The following is an 11,581-nucleotide window of genomic DNA, read 5'->3' as shown; positions in this document are numbered from 1 at the left end:
ACACCTGAGGTGAAAAGCCCTGCTTGGCCTGTATGGGTGCCCAGCTGGCAGGTTCCAGGAGATTGCAGCAGTGCCTTTACAAAGGTACATTTCATCTTTAGCTGTCCATGGATTGAGCGGACTGCAACAAAAAGCTGTTTAAGTAATATGATGAGATTAACGTTGCCCTAAAGGAGATGATGGCATGTATTAGCATGTGGGAGTGAAGCCAAAAAACTCCAAAAGCAAAAAGCCACAGTTCTCAGAAATCACACCCCCCTAGGTGCTGAAGAAGACAATCTCCAGTGCCCAGAACTCTGACAGCTGCTACTGCACCCCTCAGTCATTTGTGGTCTGTTCTTTGTGCTAACAGGAAAATCAGAGCATACCTTCCAGACTGCGCTGGGGCAAGTCATGGGCACAGTCTGCAGAGTTTCTTGAACATCTTCTGGCCCCATTAAGATTTTCCCAGCCTGTGTCCTCATCTCAGCTGACAATGCTGGCTAAACATTGCCTTGCCAGGGGCTCATAACCTCACCTACTCTGTCTCAGGGGCCAAGACTGCCCTTGTCACTTCAGGGATGCATGCTAGTCCCTGGGGATGCTCCATTAGGAGGGAGTGGCTGAATGTACCCTGGCATCTCCATGCATTCTGCATCAGCATGCTCCTGATCCAGGGTGGTGGCAGACCTGTGCCTCTGGTTGGTCTGAACTGGCTTTCCCTGTCACACTGTGACAGAGTGTGCAGCTCACCAAACAGCCAGCTGTCATTTCAACAGTTTATGGTATTCTGGAGATGAATCAGAAACTATAGTAATTGCTGCTGCTCTATCTCAAAATGCAATTGGCTTTTGGGAAGTTGTTATTCATACTCTGATTGCAAAAGCAAAATGGTGGGCAATCCTCACCTGCAATGAGCTGACTTGTCCCTAAATGCCACAGCCAGGGAGAAATAGCTCACTGAGAGTTTTCAAAGTAGGAAGGAGTATTTGGTCACAAACAGATGCCCAGTCTGAGCCTTACCTATGTTAACTAACTCTGTAAAGTTTTTTTCCCTCTCTTTTGGGCAAATAGTTTACTGTAATTTAACAACAACCACATGAAATTCACTTCCTTATGTTGAAAAAAAAAAAAAAGACAAGAAAAATAGGATTAAATATCTCAGTTTATCTTTCCACATAGGTCACATGGCCAAAGTTGATTGTAAAATGTTGAAATACTAGTTTGAGGTGTAGCCAGTGCCAAGTGTTGTACATTTCCGTGTTCTCCCTCCCCTCCTATCGTTCACAAAGATGTCACAAAAAGACAAGGAAGTTCATTTTCTCAGGAGGCAGATTTTTTTTTTCTTAATGTAGATTTAAAGTACCATTTATTATCCTTAAATCTAATCCTTTTAGACCTCGGTGCTGTCCTAGTCCCAAATCCAAAAGGAACAGCCTGAAAAAAACTTGTACAAAAGCCAAAGTGTGTAACGAAGTCACTTCATCTAAGAGTGTCTCAAAACCCCAGATGAGCTGCAAGGAGTGGGTCCAGAAGTGTGAGATGAGACCCTCATGCACCATGTAGCCTTTTGTGGAAAGAGCAGTGCAGGTCCCTGTGTTTTTGGGGTATCTACAGACCCAGGCAGGGGGCTCAGGCAAAGGTGAGGTGGCTGAACCTGGTGAACACCTTCCTGGCAGGACGCTGAGGAGACTGAGGGTTTGCATCAGCATTTGGGAATTTGGCTCCTAAGGGTCATGGGTGTAGAGGAGTTTGGGACTCAGAGACAGTACATCAAGCCATACAAGGCTTGATTTTTCTTCCCAGCTACAAATTAAAGCAGACTTCCATGATTCCCTTTCCACGAACAGCAGCTTATGTTTGCTATGGTGGAAGCAGTGCTTCAGTGCTCTGCCAAGCTCTCCTGAGCTGCCCCACTGCTGCTTGCATGCCAGCATTGCAGCTGCTGACTAGGACTGTGTCCCTCTGTGTCCTGCACAAAGGCTGGTGAGCCAAGGGATCCATCTACTGGAGTGAAGCCAAACTTTAAGGGAATACTTAGCTTATCCGTGTGGCCAGAAAGCCTTCTGTGAGCGACAGCATCTGAAAAGGCAACGTCTTGAGAAACTAAGGATGCCCTGTGCATGGCCAATACATGCATAACAACATTAATAAATAATCCCTTGTCATTACCCGCCCTTTAGAGTGACTGTAAGACGCCTTGGTCCATAATCTATGGATTTTTTACAGGAATTAGAATTGCTTATTGTAGTTATTGCTTCAAAGATTTGGAACAAAGGACCTGCTCTAAGGGTAGGCTGTTTTGCTTCTGACTGACTTAAGTGCATTTTTCTCTCTGCTGGTTAGCTTGAGGTCACTTCTGTGGGTTGTGTAGGCTGTTTGCAGGGGTTTATTTCATACTTCATGAAGACCTTTGGGCTTACCTGTGGCTTCCTGCTTCTCACCAGTGTACAGATTGCAGGCAGTGGCTGAGCTAAGGATGAGCTTCTGTGACATTGCAAAAACATGCAAGGATGGACTCAAAGTGCAATCTGGCTGGCAGAAATGATGTGTTTGGAAAGAGGTGAAAAAGCAGGAAGCAAAAGCATATTTTTCTTCACAGTTAAAATATGATGGTGTCAGCCAAAACATGAAAAGTGACCTAGCTTCCTCCAGGGCAGCCACCATCCCACAAACCAGCTGCGAGCAGAAGGGCAGGAGCAGTCAGGGTGGGCAGCAGGTTTGTGATGGTGTGTCTCCAAATGCCCTGGGGAAATGTGGCTGTGGGGAACCCTGGTCAGGAGGTGAAGCCCAGGGCCCACTGTGGGGCAGAGTTTTAACTTTCACAGTCTGTTAGATGGAGATGCCTGACAACTGACACAGCCTGTTTAGACAAAGACATCTGACACTATGTGGAGAAGACACAGGCATTGGTACACATGGGACAAAGCTGAGCACACTTGAGCATTTTTCCCTATAAGGTTTTCTGGTGCAGACAGTCCTTGACTGGTCAGTTCCCACATGCAGGATTCGCAGTTTTGCCTGAGTGAGGATGGTGAGACAGAATTTCTATCTTCTTTGATTAGGAACCAAGTGAACTCCAGTTCTTGTCTTCTGGCTGGAGGAAAAAAAAAATCCGATCTAGTTCATCAGCTTGACAGAAAGTATTTTATGTGGAAGTACTTCTACAGTTCCAAATTTCTAAAACTTTCCGTTGTCTCTTTCCTCTTTGGCAACTTGAACAATCATAATTGCATGGCACAGCCTGTCTTTGTGCCAAAAGGGAGGGACTTGGTGCCATAAAAGTACCTTTTTTTTATTCCCTAGCTTGCAGCTTCTCCCTGCAACACCGTTCCGACCATTTTGCTGCCAGGCAGGACTTGGCTCTAAAACTCAGTCAAGTGTGATTCAGCATTTAATTGACACACTGGAGCATAAAACCTGAATATTACTGGCTTTTAGATGCATGGCAGAGGTAGTTTCTCTTGTTACAATGTAGGTTTTGGGTTTATTGATTTTACAGGTCAGCATTATGGGCCAGATTTGCGGCTGATTGGCGTCCAGGGAGCAGAGAGTCCTGTAAGTGCTCAGGACTCACTCAGACCAGAAATGTTAGGGGTGTAACACCAGCCACAGAGAAGGAGGTGAAGTACTGCATCTATGTTTGTATGTATGAAAAATGCATTTTACATATACTCAGAGTGGTTTTGTAGATGAGATATCTGCCATATCAGAGTGGTGCACTTGAATTTCTTCTAAATCTGTTCATGTAATAGTTGTAACACAGTTGTGCCACTGGATGGTGTTTCCTGAAGAAAGCTAAAGGTGGTTTTTAGCATGTTTTTTAGGATGATACCAGCCAGGGAAGAGCGTACCTGTTCTTCAAGAACATGAAGAAAGACATTCAAAAAGGGAATGGGATCACCTTGATCCCAGCATTTTGAGTTGTCACAGTGCCCAAGGCCTCAGCCGAGCTCCTGACATTCCCAAGGCAGCAAGGTCATCTCGAAAGCACAATTGCATTTCTCTGGCATTGTTTATGTTAATATCCTGAGAATGACTAGCATATTTCAACCTTACAATGAGTTAATAATTAATTAAGATCTTACAGAATCGAAGACAGAAACCAGCAGTCTAGAAAAATAAAGAAATCATCTTGTAAAGTGTATGTTTAGAAAAAGTTGCATAGATTAATTTTAATTTTGGGTAGCTTGGGTAAAGGGAAAAAGGAGAGAGCAGAAACATTTCAATGTGGCACAGTTAATCTCATTTGGGAAACATTGCTTTTTGTGAAGGTCATGCCTGATGTTTAAACTTCTATAAAGGGCTGTGATTTGCTGGTGGTTTCTTTGTCATCCAAGTGAATTATTGAATCATTAAGGTTGGAAAATACCTTTGAAATTATGGAATCCTGCTAACCTAGTACTGCCATATTCACTAGTAAACGATGTTTCCAGATGCCACCCCCAAATACTTTGTTAACACTATCGGGGAATGGTGATTCCACCACTTCCTTGGGCAGCCTTTTCAATGCTTGACCACCCTTTCAGTGAAGACGTTTTTCCTGATATTCAATCTAAATCTCTCCTGGCACATCTTCAGGCCATTTCCCCTTGCCCTGTCACTTGTTACCTGGGAGAAGAGAACAACCCCCACCTGGTTACAATCTCCTTTCAGGCAGTTGTAGAGAGTGATAAGGTCTCCTGTGAGTCTCCTTTTCTCCAGGCTAAACACCTCCAGCTCCCATAAGCCTTGTGCTCCAGACCCTTCCCCAGCTCTGTTGTCCTTCTCTGGACACGCTCCAGCCTCTCAATGTCCTTCCTGTGGTGAGGGGTCCAGAACTGGACACAGGATTGGAGATGTGTCAGTGTTGGGTACTGGGGGAACAATCATTGCCCTGGTCCTGCTGACCACGCTATTTCTGACACAAGCCAGGATGCCACTGGCCTCCTTGGCCACCTGGGCACATCCTGGCTCATGTTCAGCAGCTGTCAGTCATTATTCCCAGGTCCTTTCCCACTGGGCCACATTCCAGCCACTCTGCCCCAGCCCGTAGCACTTCATGGGGTTGCTGTGACCCAAGTGCAGGACCTGGCACTTGGCGTTGTTGAACCCCACAGCGTTGGCCTTGGCCATTGATCCAGCCTGTCCAGATCCCTGTGCAGCACCTTCCTGCCCACCAGCAGATCAACACTCCCACCCAACTTGGTGTCATCTGTGAGCTGACTGATGGGCACTCAGTCCCTTTGTTCAGGTCATCAACAAAGATGGTTAACAGGACTGTCCCCAGTACTGAGCCCTGGAAAACACTGCTCCTGACTGGCTGTTAGCTGGATGTAACTCCATCCATGGGTGTAACTCTGGGCTTGGCCATTCAGACAGTTTTTTTCCTAGTGAAGATATGTTCCTTCATGCCATGGGAAGCCAATTTCTCCAGGAGAATATTGTGAGAGACAGTGTCAAAGGCTTTGCCTCACCAGATAAGTGGGCCATTCCTGATAGTTCCCTGGTTTCTCCTTCCACTCCTTCTTGTAGATAGTTGTCGGATTTGATATATACCAGCAACTGGGACCTCTCTGGTTAGCCAGGACTAGTGCCTCAGACTTCTCCACAGACTTGGTGTTTGCAGCAAGTTTTCTCCAGGTGTATTTACACCAAGGAAACAGCCAGGGAGTCTAGAGCACTGCAAATGAGGTGCAGCTTAGCTTTCTGTGTGTTTGAAGCATGGAGCATGCTGAAATGAAAAGGATGAACCAGTTCCCAGTGCTCCTGCCTGGCAGTGAGGAGATACAAGAGAGATACAGGAATATGTGCACTGGGTGGATGGAAAGCACAGAGAGATGTTAGCTCCAGCTCCATCCACATCTAGACACTGACACTAAACTGCATACAAGGAGAGAATTAGGTTGTTCAGAGGATGCTGGAAGAATGGAGAGATGCCCAGTATGCATGCTGGTAAGGTCCCTGTCCTCTGCAGGTGGTAGGACAGAGAAGTCAGTGGGACAGTTCATCTCCCCTCCCTGCAGGGATGCTGGCTGCAGTGTCCTGCTCTCCTCCTGCCCTGAAAACCCTCTTCCCAGCTTGGAGGGAAGAACAGCCTTGGCAGAGTGGGATGTTTCAATGAAGTAACAGTCTCTGTTTTTAAAGAATGCTTTATTCACTACATCCTAGAAATGTACCATAAATGGAGCAAGAACTAAATAAACTCAGAGGCTTCTGACAATACAGAGAAGAGAGATACAATAAAATATCTAAAATATCAGCTCTTATGAGAATAAGGCACACTAGCTTGGTTTTTTTTACATATACTTTTTTTTTTCTTAGAATAGTTTGTTCTTAACCTAAAGATGTTCACATTTCAAGTTATTAGACTTATCTCAGTAGTAGTGTACATGAAATGGTTCAGAAGTAAATGTCAAGACAGGAATGGGCAGGAGGCTCAGCATGACCTGGCTGCCTGCATGCCTGGGTCCTGCCTCCATCCCTGGGTACTGCCTGCTACAACCCTGGCATGGGCAGCACCCACTCTTGGCTGGGGACACCTCACGGTTTTCCCTCATTGGTTCCTTTCTCTTCCTGCCACCTCTGTGACTAGCAGGTCCCTTGTCCTGCTGCCAGGGAGAGGATTAGTGGGAAGGGAGCCATCACCCTTCCTCTCTCCTCTGGGGATCAGCCATGGCGTGGGGCTGGAAGTGGGCCAAGACCACTGGACTGCCTTTTCCTGGCCCCAGGGCTGTTTGTGCGTGGCCCAAGGACCCACGCTGCTTTTAGTGTTGAGCCATGTGAGACCTTAGACTGGAGGAGGCAGTGCTGGACTCTGGCTGGGTGCTCGCCCCTCGGGCTTTGCCCAGATCTCCTCCTCTCTCGCCTACACAAGGGCAGGACCTTGGGGCTGAGGTCTGGGTGTGCTTTCAGATGTGCAGGTACAGACAAAAGTTTCCTGGGAAGGGGCGTGGAGGGGCAGAGTCCAACCTAATGGGTAACCTCACAGTGCTTTTGCTAATGAGTTGACAGGGTCAAGGGGAGCTCAGCTTGTCTGAGCAAGAGCACCTAGAATACAGCTGCTCAATTTTGAGGCAAGCAAAAGCAGCGTATTAAAAAGGTCACTTAAGTGAGCTCAGTGTGGTCTGGAAGTGGTTCAGTTGTCAAAATGTGGCCAATGTGAAACCCCTTTGGTATGTACTTATACCTCAAAAACTAAAGGAACATTGTTTACTGACTCCCTGCTTCTCACCTTTTGTCACCAGACTTGTGTTTGTAGAGCTGATGCACTTCATACAAAGGGCAAGATATTTTTTACCGTTTTACTCTATTTTACATTCACTGCACTACTAAATAAAAGCCTTTAAACAGGCCACAAAACACTGCAAGAATATATTTACTTCTTAATAAAACAAACATTTTATAACATTGCAATAAAAGGTTTTTGTTTTGTGGCAAACCACATACCATGTAAATTTGCAACATAAAATGACTTTAAAAATGTATATTAAAAGATATTTACAAGCTCTATGTCTTAAAATCATTGGGTCTAATCACTCCCACCCCTGATGTGCATGTACAACTCCAGTTGCGGAGGAGGGGAATTAAGAGTGGAAGGGAGGCTGGGAGGGAGGCTAGCCCTGTTTCACTAATTCCAGTATCACTACCACCCCTAGTACCTTTGAAATTTCTCATGGAACACGATGGAGCAATGAGTAAGTAATGCTGCACATCCTCTTGCGAGAGCGTGGCTACTCTTGCTAACAGCAACATACGTTCTCAGTCACTACAACATATACTTCAAAGAATAAAATGAAGAGCATTGAGAAAAAGCCTTGGCTTTATACTGGATGAAGATCTAAGTCAAGACACCTCGCGTGAAACATCAGCTACTCGTTTCTGTACATGCTGCAACTACAAGCAGCTGCAATAAATAGAAAATCCAGTTGCTGAGGAAAACTTGGAGCCTTTCTTTAGCTAAAAACAAGCCTGCAAATCACACTGTGAAGAGGTATGTGTGAGGAGGCTTTTTTTTTTCTTTTCTCTTTCTTCCAAACAGGCAATATTAGTTACTTATGATTTCAAATGAGAATGAGCAGATTGTATTAATGCCAGCAAAAAATGCAGAGGTCTTGCACATTTTTCAAATTGCACTTTCCAGTATAATTTTTAAATAAGATACTTGTTGTTTTCTTCTTAAAAAACAAAACAAAACAAAAAACTAAGGTATGTATTCTTTAAATATTGAATATACTCTTCAAAATATATTGCTAAAACTTTCCCTAGCTGCTCAGGTGTGCTTTTTAATATATAGCTGATATATTATTAAAGGCACTACAAAATAGACATCTCTGGAGTGCAGATATTACTAAAAAATAACCTTCATACCACAAATATATTGAAAATATAACTGCTAAAAAAAAAAAGACCCTATGCAACCCTACTGCAGTGCATATAAATGCAATGCACGTCAGTGGTGGGCTGGATGCACCGAGGTCCTTTGGAAATGTATGAATATAGGCATGTTAAATTTTTAAAAATAGCCTAAAAAAGTTAGTGAAAACTTCAAGCATAGAAAATATTTCAAACATGTTTTTCTATGACATTCTTCACTTTCTGCATTGTTTTACTAAGCCCAAATGTTTTCTCTTTCGCAGACAGTTCTTTCTTCATAAATAGTAAAGTGTTCCTTCAGTGTGTGTTTCTCCGCCACCCTCCTCTGCCGACAGTTTCAGTACGTCTGGTAGACGTCGTGGATGGGCACCTGGATGGTGGCGGCTGGGAATGCCGGGGGGATGTAGCCGGCGTACCCCCCGTAGGCGGCAGCGGCCGCGGCAGCGTTCTTCTGTAGCGTGGCTATTGTGGCCGTGGCCGCGGCAGGCGCCGCAAACGGCACATAACTTGTCCCGTAAATCCCGGCGGCTGGGATCCGCTGCACGTTGGGAGTCATGGTGTACACCGGTGTGATGGGGCGACCCTGGAAGGAAAGGGTTCAGACCTCAAAAAAAGGACTTTGTTGTGACATCCCGCTGCCATGCCCTGAATGGCAAACCCCCGAGAAGGGAAGGAGGGAATGATGGAGAGGGCAGGCAGTACGTGCCCTGTTGATGGAGAGTCATGCTGTCATGGGGGGCTGCTCCCCCCCTCCCAGTCTGGGTCCCCCACAGTGGGGAAAGCAATGGCTCTATGTGCATCTGACAGGTCAGATGAACTTCAGGGCTCTTGGGCACTGTGACATTCTCAAGAGCGTATCCTGAATAGGAGCAGGGCAAGAGACTAGGCTTTCCCCCCACCCTGGCTATGCATAGCAGGGTGTATGGGAAGCAGGATTTCTGTGCTGAGCTCACCTGGAAGGGAGGAGGTGTTGAGACAGCTGGTATTACAGCAGCAGCTGCGGCTGCTGCGGCGGCTGCTGCACTAGCTGGGTCCTGCTGGACAGCTATAGGGTTGATAATGTGCTCAACAGTGTGGATTTTGCCATCTTCCATCATCTTGGCTGGTGGTGCGGCCTGAAACATGGAGTACTGGGCACCAATGGCAGGGATGGCCACTAGGAGAGACCAGACATGTCAGATACATCGGAGAGAGTTTCCAGGACCTCTTGTCAAAGACTCTCCCTCCCAGCTGTGCAACTCTCCAGCAGTGATCCTGTGCTGCTCTTATCAGGGGAGGTAGCCTTTTGTGCAGGCAGGGGACCTGGGGCACCTCTCCTCTCTCACGCATGGGAGCACCATAGCTGATCCACAGTGACAGGCTCAGTGCTGTTTGGTCCAGGATTTTTATCTCATGCTCCTGCCATGAGTATCCTAGGGCCAGAGTCCTCCTGGGGACTGGGAGTTGTGACCCAGATTCACACAACCCCTTCTGACCACTGCTGTCCTTCCCTCTGGCCTAGAGTGTGGCCTGAACACAAGGGGTAAGACTGTGCAATGTTCCAGTGAGGTCCCTGCTCCAGCTGTTGACATTGAGGAATATGCAGCTGCCATAGGAAGAGCTGGTCCAGGACAGAAAGCTGTGGTTTGTACTGCAGAAGTTACAGGCAGCAATGGGTCTGCTTTACATGCCAACCTTTGGCCAACTCTGTGAAAATACCAGCTCTTTTACCAGCATTTCCCAGGACTAGCTTGGCTAAATATGTTTTATCCCCTCTGTCTGCTACAGGATCAATCTACTTTATGACATTTAAAAAAAACCCAAACAAACTTCTCTTTAAGGAATTCTCCCTCATGCCAAAATTGGACAACATGATGTAACTAGAGCCATGGTCTTTCAGACAAAGGGAGAACACTCTGGTCAGAATAATAGTGTTAAGGATAGTGAGTCTGTACATGGTCCAAAATGGAGCTTCATGGCTTGCTTAGGGAAGAAACATTCTTTATTAAACATTCCCAGTAATGACAATAATTGCACGAGGCCTGGCAGTGTGCACTTGTAGCCCAGAAAAACCAGCTGTATTCTAGGCTGCATCAAAAGTGGTGTGGCCAGCAGGTTCAGGGAGGTGATTCTGCCCCTCTATTCTGCTCAGGTGAGACTCCACCTGGAGTGCTGTGTCCAGTTCTGGGGCCCCCAATATAAGAAGGATGTGAACCTGTTGGAGCAGGTTCAGAGGATGTTAAATGAGATGGAGCACCTCTGCTGTTAAGTCAGACTGAGAGAGGTTGTTCAGCCTGGAGAAAAGATGCCTCTGGGATAACGACCATAAAGACTGGAGCTTTTCAGTACTTAAAGGGGGCCTATAAGAAAGACTTTTTGGTAAGGCCTGTAGTGATAGGACAAGGGGTAACAGGTTTAAACTGAAAAAGGGTTGGGCATAAGAAAAGAATTCTCTATAATGAAGTGATGAGACACTGGACTGGTTGTCCAGAGAAGTTTTGTGTGGCTCATTATAGGAAGTGTTCAAGTTCAGGTTGGATGGGCCTTTGAGCAACCTCAAGTTTCTCAAAGTTTAAGACATCTCTGCCCATGACAGAGGCATTGGATTAGATGATCTTTAAAGTCCCTTCCAATGGAAACCATTCTGTGATGCTATGATTTCCATCATTGCCTCATATTGCACACTTCAGCATTCAGCTTGCTTTTTAGCAGCAAGGTTATTCAGAAGGAAAACAAAGTAATCGATAAATAATGGATGATGGACTAAGAGGTGGCATTGGCACTTATGGGAGGTGCAGCCACTAAGCCAGAAATGAAGCCTAATATGAGTATCCTAGGTTTGTTTCTGTGCAATGAAACTTTGCAATGTTAATGTGTGCAGTTATGCCTGGTGGAAGGAGGTGACAGAAAGCAGTACTCTTGCTCTGATCCTGGAGACTGCAACAAGGAAGATGATCATCTGTCTTTCAGGCAGAGATGTGTCCTCCACCAGTGGACTACCACTATTTCCTCAAGCAGAGACCCCCAACTCATGAGGTTTTCAAGTTCTCCTTTTACACCAAGTCCATCTGGTCAGGTCAAATCGGTTTTATCTTTGGTTTAAATATCCTGATAATTTCTCACCAAGGCAAAGAGCTCACATGCTCCATTCTGCAATAACTTTTGGCAGAAAAACAGTAGGAGGCATCTGGGGTATTGGGGTGACCTCCCAGGAGTATTCCAACTATTTTCAAAGAAATGAGCTTTGAAGTTGGTCTAAACAGTAGGC

General features: G+C 45.8%; 1 protein-coding gene across 8 annotated transcripts in view; it reads right to left on the bottom strand.

The window, feature by feature from the left end:
- Nucleotides 1-6,094: 6,094 nt before the first annotated feature.
- Nucleotides 6,095-11,581, bottom strand: part of RBM47 (RNA binding motif protein 47) — a 77,698-nt gene continuing 72,211 nt past the window's right edge. For all 8 annotated transcript variants that reach the window (XM_064418328.1, XM_064418329.1, XM_064418326.1 and 5 more), the window contains 2 exons: nucleotides 9,288-9,490; nucleotides 6,095-8,917 (listed from right to left, as the gene is read on the bottom strand). In XM_064418328.1, the coding sequence (XP_064274398.1) occupies nucleotides 8,672-8,917; nucleotides 9,288-9,490 (449 nt within the window). In that variant the 3' untranslated portion in view covers nucleotides 6,095-8,671. The remainder of the gene's footprint in view (nucleotides 8,918-9,287; nucleotides 9,491-11,581) is intronic.

Source organism: Passer domesticus, chromosome 4 (genome assembly GCF_036417665.1).
Source record: "Passer domesticus isolate bPasDom1 chromosome 4, bPasDom1.hap1, whole genome shotgun sequence".
Classification (NCBI taxonomy): domain Eukaryota; kingdom Metazoa; phylum Chordata; class Aves; order Passeriformes; family Passeridae; genus Passer; species Passer domesticus.
The sequence above is the reverse complement of the archived record's forward strand: the minus strand, read 5'-3'. Positions and strand labels throughout refer to the sequence as shown.